The sequence below is a fragment of the Leptonychotes weddellii genome, chromosome 13 (assembly GCF_054177405.1).
Source record: "Leptonychotes weddellii isolate Sample4059 chromosome 13, ASM5417740v2, whole genome shotgun sequence".
Classification (NCBI taxonomy): Eukaryota; Metazoa; Chordata; class Mammalia; order Carnivora; family Phocidae; genus Leptonychotes; species Leptonychotes weddellii.
Genome location: NC_138381.1, coordinates 27,723,182 through 27,741,602, shown reverse-complemented (window position 1 = coordinate 27,741,602; position 18,421 = coordinate 27,723,182). Strand labels below are relative to the sequence as shown.

General features: G+C 37.0%; 1 protein-coding gene across 1 annotated transcript in view; it reads right to left on the bottom strand.

The window, feature by feature from the left end:
- RIT2 (Ras like without CAAX 2) overlaps positions 1–18,421 on the bottom strand; it is a 155,584-nt gene that overhangs the window by 13,136 nt on the left and 124,027 nt on the right. Inside the window, exon 3 of the mRNA XM_081802510.1 lies at positions 9,547–9,620. Coding sequence (XP_081658636.1) covers positions 9,547–9,620 — 74 coding nt within the window. The remainder of the gene's footprint in view (positions 1–9,546; positions 9,621–18,421) is intronic.

Genomic DNA, 18,421 nt, shown 5'->3' with positions numbered 1-18,421 from the left:
GCAATGTCCACAATAGCCAAACTGTGGAAAGAGCCAAGATGTCCATTGACAGATGAATGGATAAAGAAGAGGTGGTATATATATACAATGGAATATTATACAGCCATCAAAAGGAATGAGATCTTGCCATTTGCAATGACATGGATAGAACTGGAAGGTGTTATGCTGAGCGAAATAAGTCAATCAGAGAAAGACATGTATCATATGACCTCACTGATATGAGGAATTCTTAATCTCAGGAAACAAACTGAGGGTTGCTTGAGTAGGGGGTGGGGTGGGAGGGATGGGGTGTCTGGGTGATAGACACTGGGGAGGGTATGTGCTATGGTGAGCACTGTGAATTGTGCAAGACTGTTGAATCACAAATCTGTACCTCTGAAACAAATAATGCAATATATATTAAGAAAAAAAAAAAGAAGATAGTAGGAGGGGAAGAATGAAGGGGGCGAAATCGGAGGGGAAGACGAACCATGAGAGACTATGGACTCTGAAAAACAAACTGAGGGTTGTAGAGGGGAGGAGGGTGGGAGGATGGGTTAGCCTGGTGATGGGTATTAAAGAGGGCATGTCCTGCATGGAGTATGGGGTGTTATGCACGAACAATGAATCATGGAACACTACATCAAAAACTAATGATGTAATGTATGGTGATTAACATAACAATAAAAAGTAAAAAAATATTTTATTTGTGAGAGAGAGAGAGAGAGCGCGCACGAGCAGGGGGAGGGGCAGAGGGAGAAGCAGACTTCCTGATGAGCAGGGAGCCTGATGTGGGGCTCAATCCCAGGACCTTGGGATCATGACTTGAGCTGAAGGCAGACACCTAACCAACTGATTCTCAATCAGGGGGTTCTAAGGAATTACAGGGGCTCTTCCCAATCCTCCCTCTTAATTTGTTCCAAGAAACCACTCTCCAGGAATGGATCTCTGTCCTTATTGACACCAGAGCTACATTCTCAGTGCTCAACCCCACTGTTGTAAAGTAGCCCCTGCCTCAGAGTACTAAAACAGTTTAAATCATAGGGGGTCTCTAGTAAATCTCAACAGGTTCCTGTCTCTGAACCTATTCCCATCATCAAGGCCCTTTGAGAGATACACACTCTTTTGTCCTTATTTCCTCTACCCCTAATTCATTCAGGGGTTAGAGATTTCTTAGAAAAATATGCCAGAATTCCTTTCTCTCAAAATGGAGGAAAGAATTCTAGAATTTGACAATAGCTATCAAAATAGCCAACCAGGTGAATTAAATGAACTTTCAACATCTTTTACTTGCTCAGTCTGACAGTACTGTAGCTGAGTTGGGGATACTGATCATTTGTCCTTATGGGATCAGCTACCATCCTCTATATGGACCAGATCTTTAACTGGTATTGACAGAATCCATAGAGTGCCTTCCATCAAGATTCAGATAGATCCCTCAAAACCTCTTCCCAGAATAAATAAATAACCTATAAAGAAAGAAACCCTTCAAGGCTTCAAGCCCATAATAGATTACAAGGCTCAGGACTTCATTATGTCCTGTACTCATGGCTGCAATACCACTCTTACCTGTGAGAAAACCCAACAGCCAAGGATGGAGGTTTGTCCAGGACCTCTGAGAAATAAGTAACATTGTTATCCCTTGACACCCTGTTGCTCCTAACTCCCATTTGTTATCAGAATCCATTTCTACTGAAAGAAAATTTTTCATATAATTGATTTATACAGTACATTTTAGTATTCTAGTTGATAAAGATAGTATCCCTTTGCTTTCATTTGGGAAGAATGGGAATACACCTGGACAGTAATGCCTCAGGGTTTCAGAGTCTCCTTTTCAGAAACCTTAAAAGCAGATTTGGAGGATATTGAGTTTTCTGCAGGATCTATTTTGTTATAGTAAATAGATTATTTGATTCTCTCTGCTGTCCTTCTGAAACCTCTTCAAAGAAAGGCAGCGTCTACCTATTAAAAATTTGGCCTTAAAGAGACACGGGTTCCTGCAAAAAAAAATTAGTTTGCTCAAACTCAGGTTCAATGCTTAAGGTGCCTGATCTCAGAACAAGGACTACATTTGGACCAGGTTGGCTTCATAGCATCCTGAACTTCCCAAAACCTAAAACTAAGTGCAAATTAATGAGGTTTTCTTGGAGTGGTTAGCTGTCAAAATTGGATTCCAGGCTTCTCTTATGGCTCAACCTCTGTCTGCTGTAGTAAAAGAAATGACATATCTGATCCTATGATATGGAAAGATCAGGAAGACAGCTTTTGGGACTTCAAAGAAAAGCCTAATAAAGCTCCCTCAAACATCTTAATTATCAACTGTCCCTTTTCCTCTTGTATGTGAAGAAAGGGAATGCTTTGGAGTACTCACCCAAGAACATGTAGACTGTCATTCACCCATAGAATATTGTAGCACAGGGCTATCCCCCTTGCCTCAGAGCCATTCCTGACACTGCCCTTTTATTTAAGGTCACTGAAGAAATAATCATGGGATTCCCTTTAACCAGCCTTGTATTTTCACCAAGGGTAAAACCATAAACATTTATACCGATAGTCACTATGCCTTTGGGATAGCTCAGAACTTTGGAATGCTAGGAAGCATTAACCTTTTCTTACCTACAGTGGGGATAAAATTAAAGATGGCTCCTCTATCCGAAATTTACTAGATGCCATACTTTTGCTGGCTGCTCTGACTTTTAAGGGTTCTGGGCATTCCAGACTCAACTATCTGGAGACCAAAGGAAACCATCTCACTGGTTTATTTCCACCAAAAACATGCACTCAAGGAAACTAATAGCCAAACCTCTGTTGTGGTTCAAAAGGATGTTCTCCCAAATGATAACTTGGAAAAATTGACAAGAAATACCCAACAATTGGCCCCAGAGAAGGAATAACAATACTGGCAATCTAGTAATTGTAACTCAATAAAAAGAGAACTCTGGTTTGGACCTAACAATTTGGCCCTATGAAAATTTTAAAATTCTCACTACTTACCACTATACCATTGGCATTAAGCCATTAGCTTACTGACAATGATAGCATTTTTGAACCAATATTGGTGGGAAAATATTAAAAAGGCCACAAAAAATCCCTACCTCACTTGTCCCATCTGTTTAAATTATAATCAAGGAAATCATGTTCGCACAAATGGGTTTCATACAGTTTCCCCCATCTCATGGATATTAATATGTTTTAGTAATGGCTTTCATGGTTTCCCCCCCCCACCAATGGACTGAAATTTTCCCTTGTAGACAGGCCACTGCTTCTTCTGTGGCTAAAATTCTTTTAGAAAAGATGAATCCTACCAGGGGAGTCCCTCTTAAACTCTATAGTGATCAGGGAACCCATTTTACTGGTCAGGTGCTTCAACAAGTCTGTGCTGTTTGGCTGGTTTTACAACACTTTCCTTGTGCATATTGTCCTCAATCCTCAGACACAAATGCACTATGGCACTACCAAGACTCAAATGGTAAAATCTGTAGACCTCCCTAAATATCTTGGCCAAAAGCATTGCCATTGATCCATCTAAATCTCAGATTCACTCTGAAACTCAGACTCTCACCCTTTGAGATAGTCACAAGATGTCCAATGTACTTGACGCCCAATTCCTTTGACACACAGTTAATAAAAGCAGATATACTTAAACATTGTAAAGGTCTAATCGCTTCTGTGAAGAATAACCAACCACATTTTAGCTGAGCAACCTTTTCACAGTGCACTCCTGGGAGAGGACTTTAAACACCACACCTTGCAACCTGGAGATCTTGTCCATTGAAAAGACACCTCCAGGATGATTCTTTTGAACCTCATGAGAAGGGCCTTTATTATGTATTGCTAACTGATCCTTTCCTGCCAAACTCCAAGGAATAGATTCTTGGATTCTTGTGACCCATCTAAAGAAAGCACCAAACTCTGACTAGACCTACATACCATCTGGTGAAAGTAAAGATTTCCCAGAATTGAAGCAGCAGACAACATCTAATGAGACCACTTTCCCAGGATATCCAAACCAGGCCGGTCTACCTTTTCCTCACTGTTTGCTTCTACTACCTGTTTTGTGGAAAGAAAATGCCCTTGTTCACATTTCCCAAATCCTTGAGAAAGGGGGAATCTTTTTTTTCCCTAGTTATAGCCTTTCAGAAACCGCATCATGACCCTGTGACAACATAATTTTTCACTCGCTTTTTCTGAAGGGTTAGAAGGCTCAGAATTTACAAGTCTTTCATCTGAACTATTATCTGACTGGATTTTTAATCCAAATTTACAAATTTATAGGCTGTATTATTGGTTAATATTTGTTTCCAACACTTTTTGAGATACTAATATATCCTTGAATTTTTGCTATTTTTGTAAAAAGTTCATTAGTTATTGTTTCACTGTTTATACCTGCATTCTGTCTTCCCAAATGCACTTGGTTGATTCTTTCAGTGTACCCTTGTAGTAGTTACTATTTTGCTTTCAGTGCCTGCTTTACTCTGGGACTTCCAGGAGACCTACATGACTCTAGGCTTGCCTCCATAAGAACTCTTCTCCCCTAAGTTGGAATAAGTGCCAATAAATATTTTCAGTTGGCTACCTTCAGATCCCAGTTTAGAACCATCAGACAATTTGGAATTGTTTTATTACTTCTGTTCTGTATAATTACTTTAAGTTTTGTATTTTGTTGCCTGTCAAACTTTTATAAAAATGATATACCCAATAAGATGATCTTCAATGTTTATGATCTTAATAAATATGGACTATAGATGAGAAGTACCTGAACGTTTTCCCTCCTCACCGCCCTTGTCACCCAAACATGGCCATAAGTGGTTTCCAACTGCTTATATAAGCATTTACCTTGGTGTGTAGAACATGACAACCAGAAAAGATCCTTCCTGGCACTGAGGGACAAAACCACTAATGTGGTAGAAAACCTGCCTTTTGATCAGTGATGCTTCCAGAGAAAGATCTTGATCAAAAGGGGGGGAATGTAAAAATTAAGGAGAAACCTCACTTAAGTAGAGCCAGGAGGCTAGAAGGGGGACCCATACCACTCAATATCAGTTACAGGAAGAACTGTCAATTATATAGCCCGACACGAGTATCAATAGGACAGAATTATCAATTACAGACCTCAACTATATATATATTGAATCTATAAGAAATTGACTACCCTGCAACTCAGCCAATGAGAAACTATCACCACCCTGAACTCTTGCTTTTTAACAAAGGACTTTCATTCAAAACACCCCACCCAACTTCCTCCTCCTCTATAAAATAACATTTGTTTATTGGGCTTGCCTATGAGTCAGCAGTAGTGAGGAGGAGGACACGAGAGGGGGTATTAGGACAGCAGAAATCTCTAGACTTCCTAGTGCCAGGTTGGCTGACCACAGAGTTGGTTAGGGGCTAAACAAAATACAAGATTGCAATGACATTTCCCATTGCTTCAGAATATATTAATATAGGAGGTAGCCAGGTATTGGGGGAATGCATCAGTCTAGGAAATTGTAGTGACTGGATATATTAGCATACCAAAAAAATATAATTTGAAGTGTTTGGAGAACAATTACTTTTATTATTTCTAATAAGGAAGAGGGAGATTCAATACATTTATAATTAAATTGAATTTTGTTAATTTTTACATGGATTTGAGTGAAACTATTTTTTAAGACCTTCTTCTATTTTTGACTGATTTTTTTTTTCATCTAGGCTAGAACCAAAAATAATTTAGGCATCTGAGATAACCCACTACCACAATTTCTACACTTCTGCTATACTGCTTATCCTAATTTGCTGCACATTTAGTATTCTCCCATTGCCCTAAACCTCAAGCATTTTAAGAAGAGGCCCAATTTTATTCTATTCTATCTTCTTTTTAAGATTTTATTTATTTATTTTAGAGACAGAGAAAAAGAGAGCATGCACGTGGGGGAGGGGCAGAAGGAGACAGAGGAGAGTGAAACTCTCAAGCAGATCCCCCCCTCAGCTGAAATTGAGTCAGACACTCAACCAACTGCATTTTCTTGTTGTAGGACAGTACTTCATAGATACTAAGGGATTAGAAATGAAGTAAGAAACAGCTTGAATAAGAGTATAGACAGACTTTGGTAATAGCTGGCTCAACAGCTTGCTGTTGTTTTAGTTAAATCATTTAACCTCCATAAGACTTAAATTTTCTATTTATAAAATGAGTAATAGAATTTTTTTCAGGGGATCTGAGACCAATAGTTAGAAACTATAAGGATGAAAAATTAATCTCATTGTAAGAAAATCCTTACAAATACTTTAAGTTTCCTAAAAGCTCTATTTGTTTCTAGAAGCAGAGTACCTAATCAATTGAAGTGGTCAAACACAGGCTTAAAGAGCATTTGGCAGGAGCACTGAGCAAAGAGAATTTAAACAATGGAAGAATGGTTAAAGTCCTTTCCAACATGGCATTTGGTGAGAGCCGACAATTCTTCCATGGCGTTCCTGTAGTGCTGCAAGGCTTTGAGCATCGCACAAACACAAACACTTGGGTAATTGGCCCTGCTACCAGTATTGCCTCCAAGGGGTAATTTCTTTGTATACCATTTTACTCAAATTCTAGGTGGCAACGATAACTTTTCTATCTACTTCCTGGATTTGTTGTAAGGATAATAAATTTCAACAAATGTTGAACAGGAATAGTTACAAAAGAAAACAAACTATTATTAAATGTGTTTCAATAGTGTTCTCTACTGTCCCCTACTGTGACATAAGTCTTCTTGACTCAACTGTATAGATCATCTTTTGCATGTGAGAGATTAATAATTTGGAAGCCAACAAGTCACCATCTTTTGAGCCTGATGCATTCCTGACTATGTTTGGCTGCAATTGAAGCTCGCTCAGAAAAATAAGGGTATACACATGTAATAATTATATCAGTTGTTTATTTACAAGTTTTTCATTGATTCTAGAGCAAAGAATCACAGAATTAGAAAGCACTTGAGTCAACGTATGCAGATTTCTCTCTTATCACTTACCATTTCATCTACAAACAGGTAATAGTATTCTTCTTTAGGCACACTGAACTAATGAATGCTTCTTTAATATGCTGCATTGGTCAGCTATTGCCATGATAATGCTACATGACAAATCTACTCAAATTTAGGAGCTTGAAGCAACTAGTGTTCATGGTTTTTCTACTTCACCCGTCTGTGTGGTGGCTGGAGCACATGTGCTTCAGGCTATGAGTTGGCTGGGCTTTGCTCTAGTCTTTGATTTGAGTTCAGGTCTGTTCCATGTGTTTCCCTCCTTCTCCTGAGACCAAGGGTTACCTGCCTCATCTTTGTGCATAGCAGTGCCTCTTAAGATCTTGACTCAGAACTAGCAGGTTGAGTCATCTGCCTACATTTCATTGACATGGCCAACCCTACACCAATGGGGAGGAGAAACATCCAGATATCTGTGGTTACATTAGTACCAAATGTGACCAGGTAAGTGCTCATACATACTTGTAGACTGCATGGCTATTAGAAATACAAAGGATTTCACCTTCTACCAAAGCATAATTCTAGAGGACTATTTTGGTTTTAGTATTTCAGTTGTTACAAATATCTTATTATATTGAGTGAAATTTAACGTAATCTTCTTCCAATTAGGCTTAAAGTTCCCCTGAAAAGAAGTATATTTTCCCTTGCATAACACAGCTCTTTCAAGTAACTGAAATAATTTCTCCATTCCAAATAGCCCCAAGGGCTTCAGCCCTCCTCCCCCACCATAAGCCCATTATCCAAATGTCCCTCGAAACAAATGAGTTTAATATATGAATTTCAAATAGTCTTAATATATCTCATAAATATAGAAAGAAACCATGTATTTCCAGTGGCTTATACCAATAAGCCAGTTAATGCAGTTTTTTAAATAGTTACATCAAATAGATGAAATAATAAACATTTCAACATATACATTCTTTAAGTACAAAAGGAAAACAATGTAATGAAGGTCTGTGTACCTATGACCTAGGTTTTCAACTGTTAACATTCTCCTTCATTTAATCAGAACTTTATGAAACATGAATCATTACATATATAGTTGAAGTCCAATTTGTATCTCTCCCCTTCCTGCTGGAGAAGTAGCCACTAGCTTAAACATATTCCAAAAATTCATCACATCTTAAGCCACAAAGAAAAATTATATATATCAAATAATCTCCTATAGACATTTTTTTGCAATTAGATTAAAAATCAATACAAAGGATAAAAACTTATGTGAAAAGAATACCTGCTTACGTACTGACTGCAGCATTCTATTTAAGTTAAATGTGTTCTCAAATCTACAGTTGCACTACCTTTTGATGTAGCACTTACTGACAGAGGTGCATTAAAGTTTCCCACTATACAGGCTTTTAGATTTATGCTTTTTAGATTTATACATTTGTCTTGAATATTACAGACCAGAATTTATCTTTGATTTTTTTTTCCTTTTGCAATCTGACATTTTAACACCTTAATAATGCTTTTTGCAATAACATCTATTTTGTCTGATTTTAATACAGATGTACCCACTTTAGGTTTGGTTACCTTTTGACTATTTTTTTTCCCCAATCATTCTTTGATTTGCTAACTCTCTGTATTCTATGTCTCTTTTAAACCAAAGAAGTACAGGTTAGTTTTGTTCTTTTATTCAATATAATGCCAACAATTTACTTGACTATTCTGAGAGAGAGAATATCTCCATTTCCATTTATTTTGATTACTGATAGATTTATTGTGTTTCCTGTTTCTTCTTTCTTTTCAACTTCAAAATGTGTTCATTTTTTATTTTCCCTTTCCCCTCTGCTAGTTTTTAAGTTATATTTCTAAGACTTTTTTTTTTTTTTTTTAACAACAGTTTTAGGTTTACAATCAAGAGATGTTTTATGTCTGGCATTTGATATGTTTATATTTTAACATGATTATATTTAAAGTATGAAATGAAATAAAATTTCCATCCTCCTCCCAAATACAGCAAGGCTTTTAAAGGTTTTTACTCTGACTCCTTTTGCCCATTTTACTTATAACTGCCACATAGTATTTTGGTCCTATATTTTTATATACACCAACAATGTTCTCTTCCTCCTAGTCTTCCTTCTCCTTGTTCCTATCTATACATTTGTAAATTAATGTACTAGATTACACTACATCTTGGTAGTGTAGATGTTAAATAAAAGTAACTAACTAACTGTCTCTAGCCTTGGTTCCATGAGCATATATGCTAAGTAGACTTTCCTTTTTTATGTCACTAATTTTTTTTTTAAATAAAAGCTATCACCAGATTAGGGTCTAAGATAAGTTTTGCATACATCTGAGGAAGAATAAACTATTCCGTTAATTTTATAACCTTAGATGGCAATATGATATCTACACTTATATTTTTATATTTAAAAAATTAAAGGAATGTTAACATATTCTGGCTGGCAATGAGTCACATTTTCCTGCCAATTCTTTTATTTAATTTCTTATCACTATTGCAAATTTGCTCTTATCCTGTTTGAATTGTTAAACTCTTCTTTGTGGTGAATGTATTTGAGATTAAAGCCTAAATTGACCTAAGAGATTGGAGAGATCTAAGAAAATTACCTACCTGACCAGCAGTGTCCAAAATGTCCAAATAAGCTGGCTCATTGTCAATCCTAACTTGGGTCTTATAGGCATCTTCTGAAAAACACAAAACAGTTTACATTCAGGTACATTCAGCTGAAGAGGCATGATTCATTTTTAGATTTCATAACCAAGAATTTCTAAATAGTTTGAGTAAGAGAACGAGATATTCTAGTCAAATACACAAAGTAAGAAAGATATAACCCAGGGAAATACAGGAGTGTGTGTCTGCTTAAAGTGAAGTCAGGTTTATTTCTCCATCAGGAGATTATGATTTGAGGTACCTTTGTCATAATACCTACAGAACAAATCTTGAAACAAATTCATCAGTTCTTTTTTTCATCTTGCACTGCAAATGTGCATTCCAACATCATATTCAATGAGAGACTGAAAGCTTTTCCTCTAAGGTCAGGGACAAATAGGCCTGCTTTAGCTTTTATTTACCATAGTACTAAAGTCCTAGCCAGAGCAATGAGGCAAGAAAAATAAATAAAAGTCATCCAAATTGGAAGAGAAGCAGTAAAATTTTGTTTATAGATAACATGATCCTATAAATAGAAAGCTCCAATGATTGCACGGGGTAGGAGTGAGGTGCGGGTGTTGGAACTTCTAAAAAATTCAGCAGTTGCAGGATACAAAATCAAACACACACAAGTCAGTTGTCTTTCCATACACTGATGATAAACAATTTAAAATAAAAGCATCAAAAGGAATCAAATAGGAATAAACTTAACCAAGAAGGTAAAGAACTGTATACCAAAAACTATAAAGTTTTAATATGTTTGTGTACTTGTTAACTTGTAAAAATTTATATATTCTGGATTCTAAACATTTATCAGATAGGATTTGTAAATATTTTTTCCTATTCTGTAGGCTTTTTAACTTTAATAATGGCATTTGATGCATGAAAGTTAATTTTTATGGAGTATAGTTTGTTTCTTTTGTTCATGTGTTTTAGTGTCCTAAGGATCTATTCTAAAATTCAAGGTCATGAATATTTAACGCTATGTTTTCTTCTAAGAGTTTTAAATTCTAGCCTTTGCCGTTAGTCATTGATCCATTTTCAGTTTATTATTTTTGTTTAGCAGCTTTTTAAAAATTTTTATTTAAATTCAACCAGCTGACATATAATAGTACATCATTAGTTTCAGATGTAGTATTCAATGATTCATCAGTTGCATATTTTATTTACTTACTTTAAAGATTTTATTTATTTTTCAGAGAGAGTGAGTGAGTACACGAGCAAGAGAGCACAAGCAGGGCGAGTGGCAGGCAGAAGGAGAAGCAGGCTCCCCGCCGAGCAAGGAACCCATGCTGGACTTGATCCCAGGACCCTGGGATCATGCCCTGAGCCGAAGGCAGATGCTTAACCAGCTAAGCCACCCAGGTGTCCCAGTTGCGTATTTTTTAATATGTTGTTTGGTAAGGATATAAATTCATTCTTCTACATACAATTCTCTTATTATCCTTTATTTCTGTAATGTTGGTATTGATGTCCCCAATTTATTTGAGTAAACACTTTCTTATCTAGCTAAAGCTTTCTCAATTTTGTTCATCTTTTTAAAGTAACTTAATATCATTTTCTTTTTTTTTCCCCTTTATTCTCTATTTACCTTTCTTTTAGTCTTTAGTATTTCCTTCTATTTGCTTTGGGTTTAGTTCCGCCCCCCCCCCCCATTTCTTAAGGTTTAAAGGTTATTAATTTGAGATCTTTTTTAATATGAGTATTTACATTATATATTTTCCTTTCAGCACTGCTTGTGCTGCATCCTATAAATTTTGGAATGTTGTGTTTCATTTTCATTAATCTTTAAGTATTTTCTAATGCCCTCCGATTTCTTCTTTTACTCATTGGTTGTTTAATTTCCTCATTTTTGTGTATCTTTGAAACTAGAAATCTACAGTAGAAGAAAAACATTCTATTGTGACTGGAAAAGATAATCTGTATGATTTTAATCTTCTGATATACACTTGGAAAATCAAGGAATGCTTCCTGGAAGAAGTAGCACCTAACCTGAGTAGGAGTTAGGATAGTCAAGACAGAGAAAGGCAAACTGAAAGCCAGAATCCCAGAGGTTATAAAAATTGAGACAAGGGGCACCTGGATGGCTCAGTCAGTTAAGCATCCAACTCTTGATTTTGGCTCAGGTCATGATCTCAGGGTCCTGGGATCAAACCCAGTGTCAGGCTCCCGTACTCAGCAGGGGAGTCTGCTAGTCTCCCTCTCACTGTGCCCTTACCCTGCTCATGCTCTCTCTTAAATCTTTTTTAAAAAATGATGAAACAAAAGTAACCTAGATAATTTCAGTGTAATTAAATCCTAGAGTTTGGGGAAGAAAATTTGAAATTTACGAGGTAAATCAGACTTGCCTATGAATATATTAAATGGAATCATGTTTTTGAGTGAGGCAGTAAGACTGCTGGGGTTTAAATCCTGACTGTACCACTACCAGTTGTCTGAGTTGGGGGGGGGGATCACTTGGTCTCTCTAAAATGTGTATTACTCATTTGAAAGTTATGATAATATTTCTATTTAACTCATGGAGTTGCTCAGAGGATTCAGGAAGATAACGTGTGAAAGGCATCTGGCACAGTGCCTTGTGTATAGAATATGCTTAATAATGCTTATTTATGGTTTTTGTTTTTAAGAAATTTGGACTCTATCATAATGCCACTATCAGATATGCATTTTGGAATGCTCACTTGGGCTAAATGTGGCAAATAGATTTTAAGGTGGGAAACTATATTCTGACAATGGCACTAGGGTGGAAAAAGAGCAGACAGATTTGCAAGTTATTTAGAAAGTTGAACCTATAGCACTTAGTAATATATAGGGGACAAGGAAGGAGGATGATACAAGGGTAGCTCTCCAATTTCTGGCACTTGCAGATGGGCAGATATCTAGGATGTTTACGCAGAGAGGGAGGAAAGGAGGGCCACCACAAATGCAACTTAGAAAAGGACTTTGCCATGTCTGTATCATGGAAGTGGAAACAGTGAGTACCTGGGTCTGAAGCTCTGGGGAGAGATCTGAGAGTTATTTCATTATATCCAATGATTTCCTCATTTCTTCCAATCATGATTGGAAACATGGTTGGACCTCCTGAGCCTGGAACTCAAACTCCTAGAATCTGGCTATAGCTTCTGTTTTATCTGCCATTTATATTGTAAGTAAAGAGCAAACTGAATCACTACTAAAAGCATTTACAACAGCATTGAATTTTGGCACCATTTCAATACTTATTCATACTGTTGATTTTGAACCACAAAGGAGTTATTTTAAGAACGTTTTGGTTTACAAAGTAGTAATGGTCAACCAAAGAGGAGCTTTTTAAACACACACACTGAGCACCTCCCCCAAATTAGGTTTTTGCTAGCTGCTGAAGATATGAAGGTAGACCCACACATGCACACACACCGTCATGGTCTCTACCCCCAAGAACTTAATCATGGTGGAAGACACACATGTGCAATGAGATGTTAAGATCCAAAAATTTATAGGGCATATAGCCTACCCCTTTCCAGGAAATTCACATTCTTTATGACATTGCTGCAGAAATAAAGTTGTGGAAAGTCTAACTACCAGGGTGGTCAATCTGGTGTAGTTTGAACTACTACCAGCCATTCTATAACACTATTCAGTATACAGGCAACCACACAGTCTATTTTCCATTCTACTGCTCTTTGTACGTTCACTGATCCTCCTCTTACACAATAGAAATCTTGTGGAATTTTTTTTTTAAATGCATAGAGTTGTTTTTCAATTTCATAGGGAACTAAGAATAGTTACTCTGAAAAGGACGCTGTGACCTGAGAATCACATGTGAGTCTTTCAGAATTCATGTTTGTTTATTTAACTCAAAAGCCCCAAAAGGAGCCTGCTGAGGCTAGGAGCATGCTGAGTAATCCAGACGAGAACTGCTCTGTGTGATTATTGAAGCCCTAGATAAACCCAGCACATGAAATGTATATCAAATAAAAGCTTCTCCTGGGATCAGAAAACCCCTTCAAAGAGACTTGATGTGAATTGGCTGGAAATTAAGCCAGGCCTTCTATCCAAGATTTCTTTCTCTCTTTTAAGAAGTGTCTATCACAGTACACATTCCAGTGTTGTGAATCTAGGTCACCTCCCCGGCCTCCATAGAAACTAATCCCTTTCATTTTCTTCCAATAAACAATCTTCCCTCCTGTTTCCATCCATCCACTCCCTTTGAGACCTCCCATGTAGAAATGCAGTGACAGAAATACTCTCTTGAATACATATAAACACCTCCCTGAATCTCAATCATCCGCCTATAGATGCAACCCTGAAGTTAGCTCATTTGTCTTCCAAAGCAAGAGGCCAAATGTATACAAAGCTTTATCAGGCAGAAATAGTAGCAATTGCCTGCTATGTTTGCACTGAAAAGCACAATGGAGCTAGATTCTTAGAGGCATCTCTAAATTCCACCTTAAATTCTAAAATTCTACCTTAAGATGCTACTTCAAAATTCGTTTGAAAACACTGGTGTTTGAGACCCTTGCTTCTCTTAGGTCTTCCTCGCTTTCCTTCTCTAGAATTTTACAGGAGAAAATCACCAAAGACCTGTATTAAAGCCTCACGCGCATCACTAAATTTTGGTGTTATGAGTGGTTACTTAATCTTACTTGTAAGATGGAGTTAATAGCACATGCTAGTCAGTGCATAGGAGTTCTAGAAGGATCAACTAAAGTGGAATATAAAATGGTGCCAGAAAAAAAGAAAAAAAGAAAAGAAACCACAATTCAAACTCAAGGCATGTTACGTAATAACTTTAAAAAAAAATATTGCTTCAAGTTAACCATAAAATCATATAAAACTAAACCACTTCTCCTTCTGCCATTTATATTTGCCCATATGGGAATGTTTCCCCCCCCACAACAAGTTAATCAGAGGATTTGGTAAGATAGGTTTACAATAATTTTCCAAAAAATAAAAGTGTATAATTAAAAAGCCTTAAGATGTTCTGAATAATCTATACAAAAAATTCATTTAATTCCTTTATAGAATATATTTAAATATCTTTAAAATGTTGTTGTAAATATGAAATTGGGATATTTTAAAACCACAATATGTAACTGAGAGAAAATATTAGGGTATTGTTGAATTTTTACTAGAAGACTTTTTAAAAAATCTTAAGATACTTGAATAATTCTTATATGGTTTACCTGAAAACCTGAAATGTATGATAACTGGTATTACACTGAAGATATGATTCTGTAACTCTGAGGTAGTATACATCTCTAAGATATTAATCATTAACCCAATTCTTTAAAAAATATGAAGGTTCAGGTTCAGATCATTTATAACTTTCTCAAAGAATTTCTTAAATAAATCATCCTAATTGTGTGTTTGCATGTGTATAAAGCAGAAACATCTCGGAACAAAGTGCACTAGAAACGTTCTCTTGAACAGAAAGAGAAATCATGGCTGTATCAGTGCTGATACAAATCTAATGTATCAATATGTACACGAGTATATAATCTGTGCTGCACACGCTGATAGGCACAGAATCTACCATGTTGACAAAGACAGTTGATTTCTCTCAACACAGTTTGTAATCCTGGGAGAACACATCAATAGTCAATTGCACTGCACTGTAATGAGTGTTAACATTAGAAGAGTTTGAAATGTGCTTATTTAGAAAGACAGCAGAAGACACCCAGCTGAAGTTGAGCTGAGGTCAGTCCTCAAAAGCAGCAGATAGACAACAGGGTTTGCAAGGGGGAGGCCTGGTAAGAGGCCAAGACAGACAGGGAATTGCATGGATTCTAGCACAGCCCCTCCTCTTGAACGTAAACATTCAGTGAAATACATTAAGGGTATATATGCCTGCTGTATTTGAAAAAGGTTTTCAAAACTGGCTGAATTTAGCTTCAGAGAGGACTCACAGTGAATGAGAACACACTTCCCTACCATGGAATAAGAGCTAAAGATAGGGGTGTCATTAAAAACTAAGTCCTGGGAATTCGTGAGACTTGTAAGGCAGAATTTAGATTTTTTTTTTCTCATGCTATAAAATTGAGGACTGAGCCATGTTTATTTACATCTGGGAGGGGTAAGGGCTCTGTGATGATATTGGAGTTACACAGCAATTGAAATCTTTCCTATAGACATAGAAGCAGATTCTAGTGGGGTAGTTCATACCAGTCAGCATTTCCCTGCTGCTCCCAGGGAAATGCCCAATGTCACTGCTCTGGGAAATTTAACTCCAAGGGGGACAACCACATGCATTCTGTAGGGCCCTCAGGTAGATTTTCCACATCAGACCTTTTGAGGTGGTGCAAGTTGGCATGTTCCCTTTGGAATCAGAGGAGACCACCTGGAGATTTGCACCTGGAGAGGGCCACTCCTGGGAGAGGCCATTCCAAGCAATGGCTTCTCATAGCAAGGATAAGCCAACAGAGAGGTCTTTGAAAAGAGGTAATAGTCCTCTTTAGTGAGTAGACCTGTAGCCTGGCAAGAGGTTGCTGAGACAGCAGCAAGATCAATGTTCTTCCCCAGAACTCTCATCTACAGAAAATATTTCAGGACATCCACATCCTTTCAATGTTAGAGCCTTCTAACCCTCTCATTTCAGCCAGATAGAGAGGTTTGTGGGAAACCTGATTCTTTGTCTGTCTTCTGCTAAAAAAAAAAAAAAAAAAAAAAAGAGAGGTAACAAGATTGGGCTACACGGACATCAAATGTTTCAAGTCCTTTGTCTCTACCTCACTTCTTTTGGGGTGAGGGAAAGAAAAGAGTAGATGTTCTCTCACCAGCTCTTTTAGCAAGAAATGACAACATCTCATTTTTACCTTTCTTGCCCCCATTCACCATCATCATGATGAATGGCTGCATGATCCTAAGGCCATGATCTGTGAAATGGTGGTCTCCCAGACTTTACAGTAGAACGCACTTACATAGAGACTCCCTCTTCACAGAAATAACTAGCTTTTATGGTTAGGGCAATTGTGGGAGTGCCACAATTCTACCAGCTCTTCACCCTCCCTTGATGGATACCTCCAGAAGGGTTCCGTGAACTTCTACAGCCCACAGATCCAATATGAGAACAGCTGGTGGCAGAGGTTTGATTTATACCAAGACCATGGCTTCCAGGAAGATGAAATAGGTATACTTTTCCCTATGCCTCCTGCTACATACAACATAAGACCACGAAAATTATTTCTAGAACTAGCTTAAGATGACTCTGAAAGGTGGAAAGGAAAAGGCAACCTGGCTAAAAACTTCAGGATCCAAGGAATAACCTGGTGGTGGGTTCTCTGGGTTTTCTTTTTGCCTCACAGACTTGGAAGTAAAAAAGCTGGCAGCCTGGAAATACCAATGGGTACAGACAAAACAAAGCCCAGGAGAAACGAAGCAGAGCCTAGCAAGACAGAACACATTTAGACTATAACCGATCTAACAGTGAACCAATTTAGAATTGTTCGACAAATTAAATACTTAGCTGTAAATAGAACAAAACATGTGCAGACCTTATATGCTAAAAGCCATGTAACACTGATGAAAGAAATTTTAAACAATCTAAATGTAGAGGCATGCCATTTTCATGCTTAGAAGACTCAGTGTGGTAAATATGTGGATTCTCCACAAACTGATGTAAAGATTTAACACAGTTTCTATCAAAATCTTGAAAACTTATGTATATATGTGGATACAGGCACAAATTTTAAGTCTTTTATGAAAAGAAAAAGGTACTAGAGAAACTAAAAAATTTTGAAAAGCAAAGTAGGAGGAATCCGTTTTCCTGAATTCACAACTTACTGTGTAACTATAGTAATCAAGACTACCTAGTATTGACACATAGCTCAATAAAACAGAATGGAGAATTCAGAAATAAACCCTCAAAAATATAACTACATTTTGACAAAAGTGCAAGAGTAATTTAGTGACGTAAAGAGCCTTTTCAACAAATGGTGTAGGAAAAATTAAATATCCATTAGCAGAAACAAGCAAACCTCCAGCTAAGTATCACACTTTATACACCAATTAATCTAAAAATGGATTAGAAGCCTCAACATAGAACTATCAAACTTTTAGAAGAAACGTAGGAAAAAATCTTTACGATCCAGTGTTAAGTAAAATCTTAGACTTCACATAAAAAGTCCATAAAAGGAAAAGTTTATAAATTGGACTTCAAAATTTTAAAACAGCCTTTGCTCTATGAGACCCTATTAAGATTAAAAAAAAAAAAAAGCTAAAATGGAAGAAAATATTTGCAAACCAAATATCTGACCAAGGACTACTACTCAGCATGTACAAAGAACTCTCAAGTCTCAAGAACAATCTATTTAGAGATCAAACTAAAGGCATGAAGAGACATTCCATGAAATAGGATACATACATAGCCAATAAGCACATAAAACCTGTTCAACATCATCAGCCTTAGCTGGCATCACGGGCATGCCACCTGTCCAGTCACGCAGTACTCTATGCTTAGAAGGGTCCGTGTTTGGTTGGATGCTTTCCTGTCACTGTAATTCTTCATTTTAGAACAAGAAATCTCTTCTTGCCTTGGACCCCCAAAATTAAACAGTTGATCCTGATTACAATCATATGGGGAAAGTGGCCAGTAACTCTCAGATTGAAATAAGAATCCAAACTAAATTGGGTAAGTTAAAGAAATCTTTTAAGACCTTGAAATTCAAATTAGAGGCACCAGGACACAGTGACACGGATGGTGGAAAATGAATACCAAGTAAATGACTTCCAAATGTGAATACATAATTGGAAGACAAAACCCCACAGACCAGTCTCTTAGTTGTTTCATGATAGAATCTGATTCAACCTGGAGATACCATTTCAAAATAATGGAAATAGAAGTCCCTTGTTAAAAAAA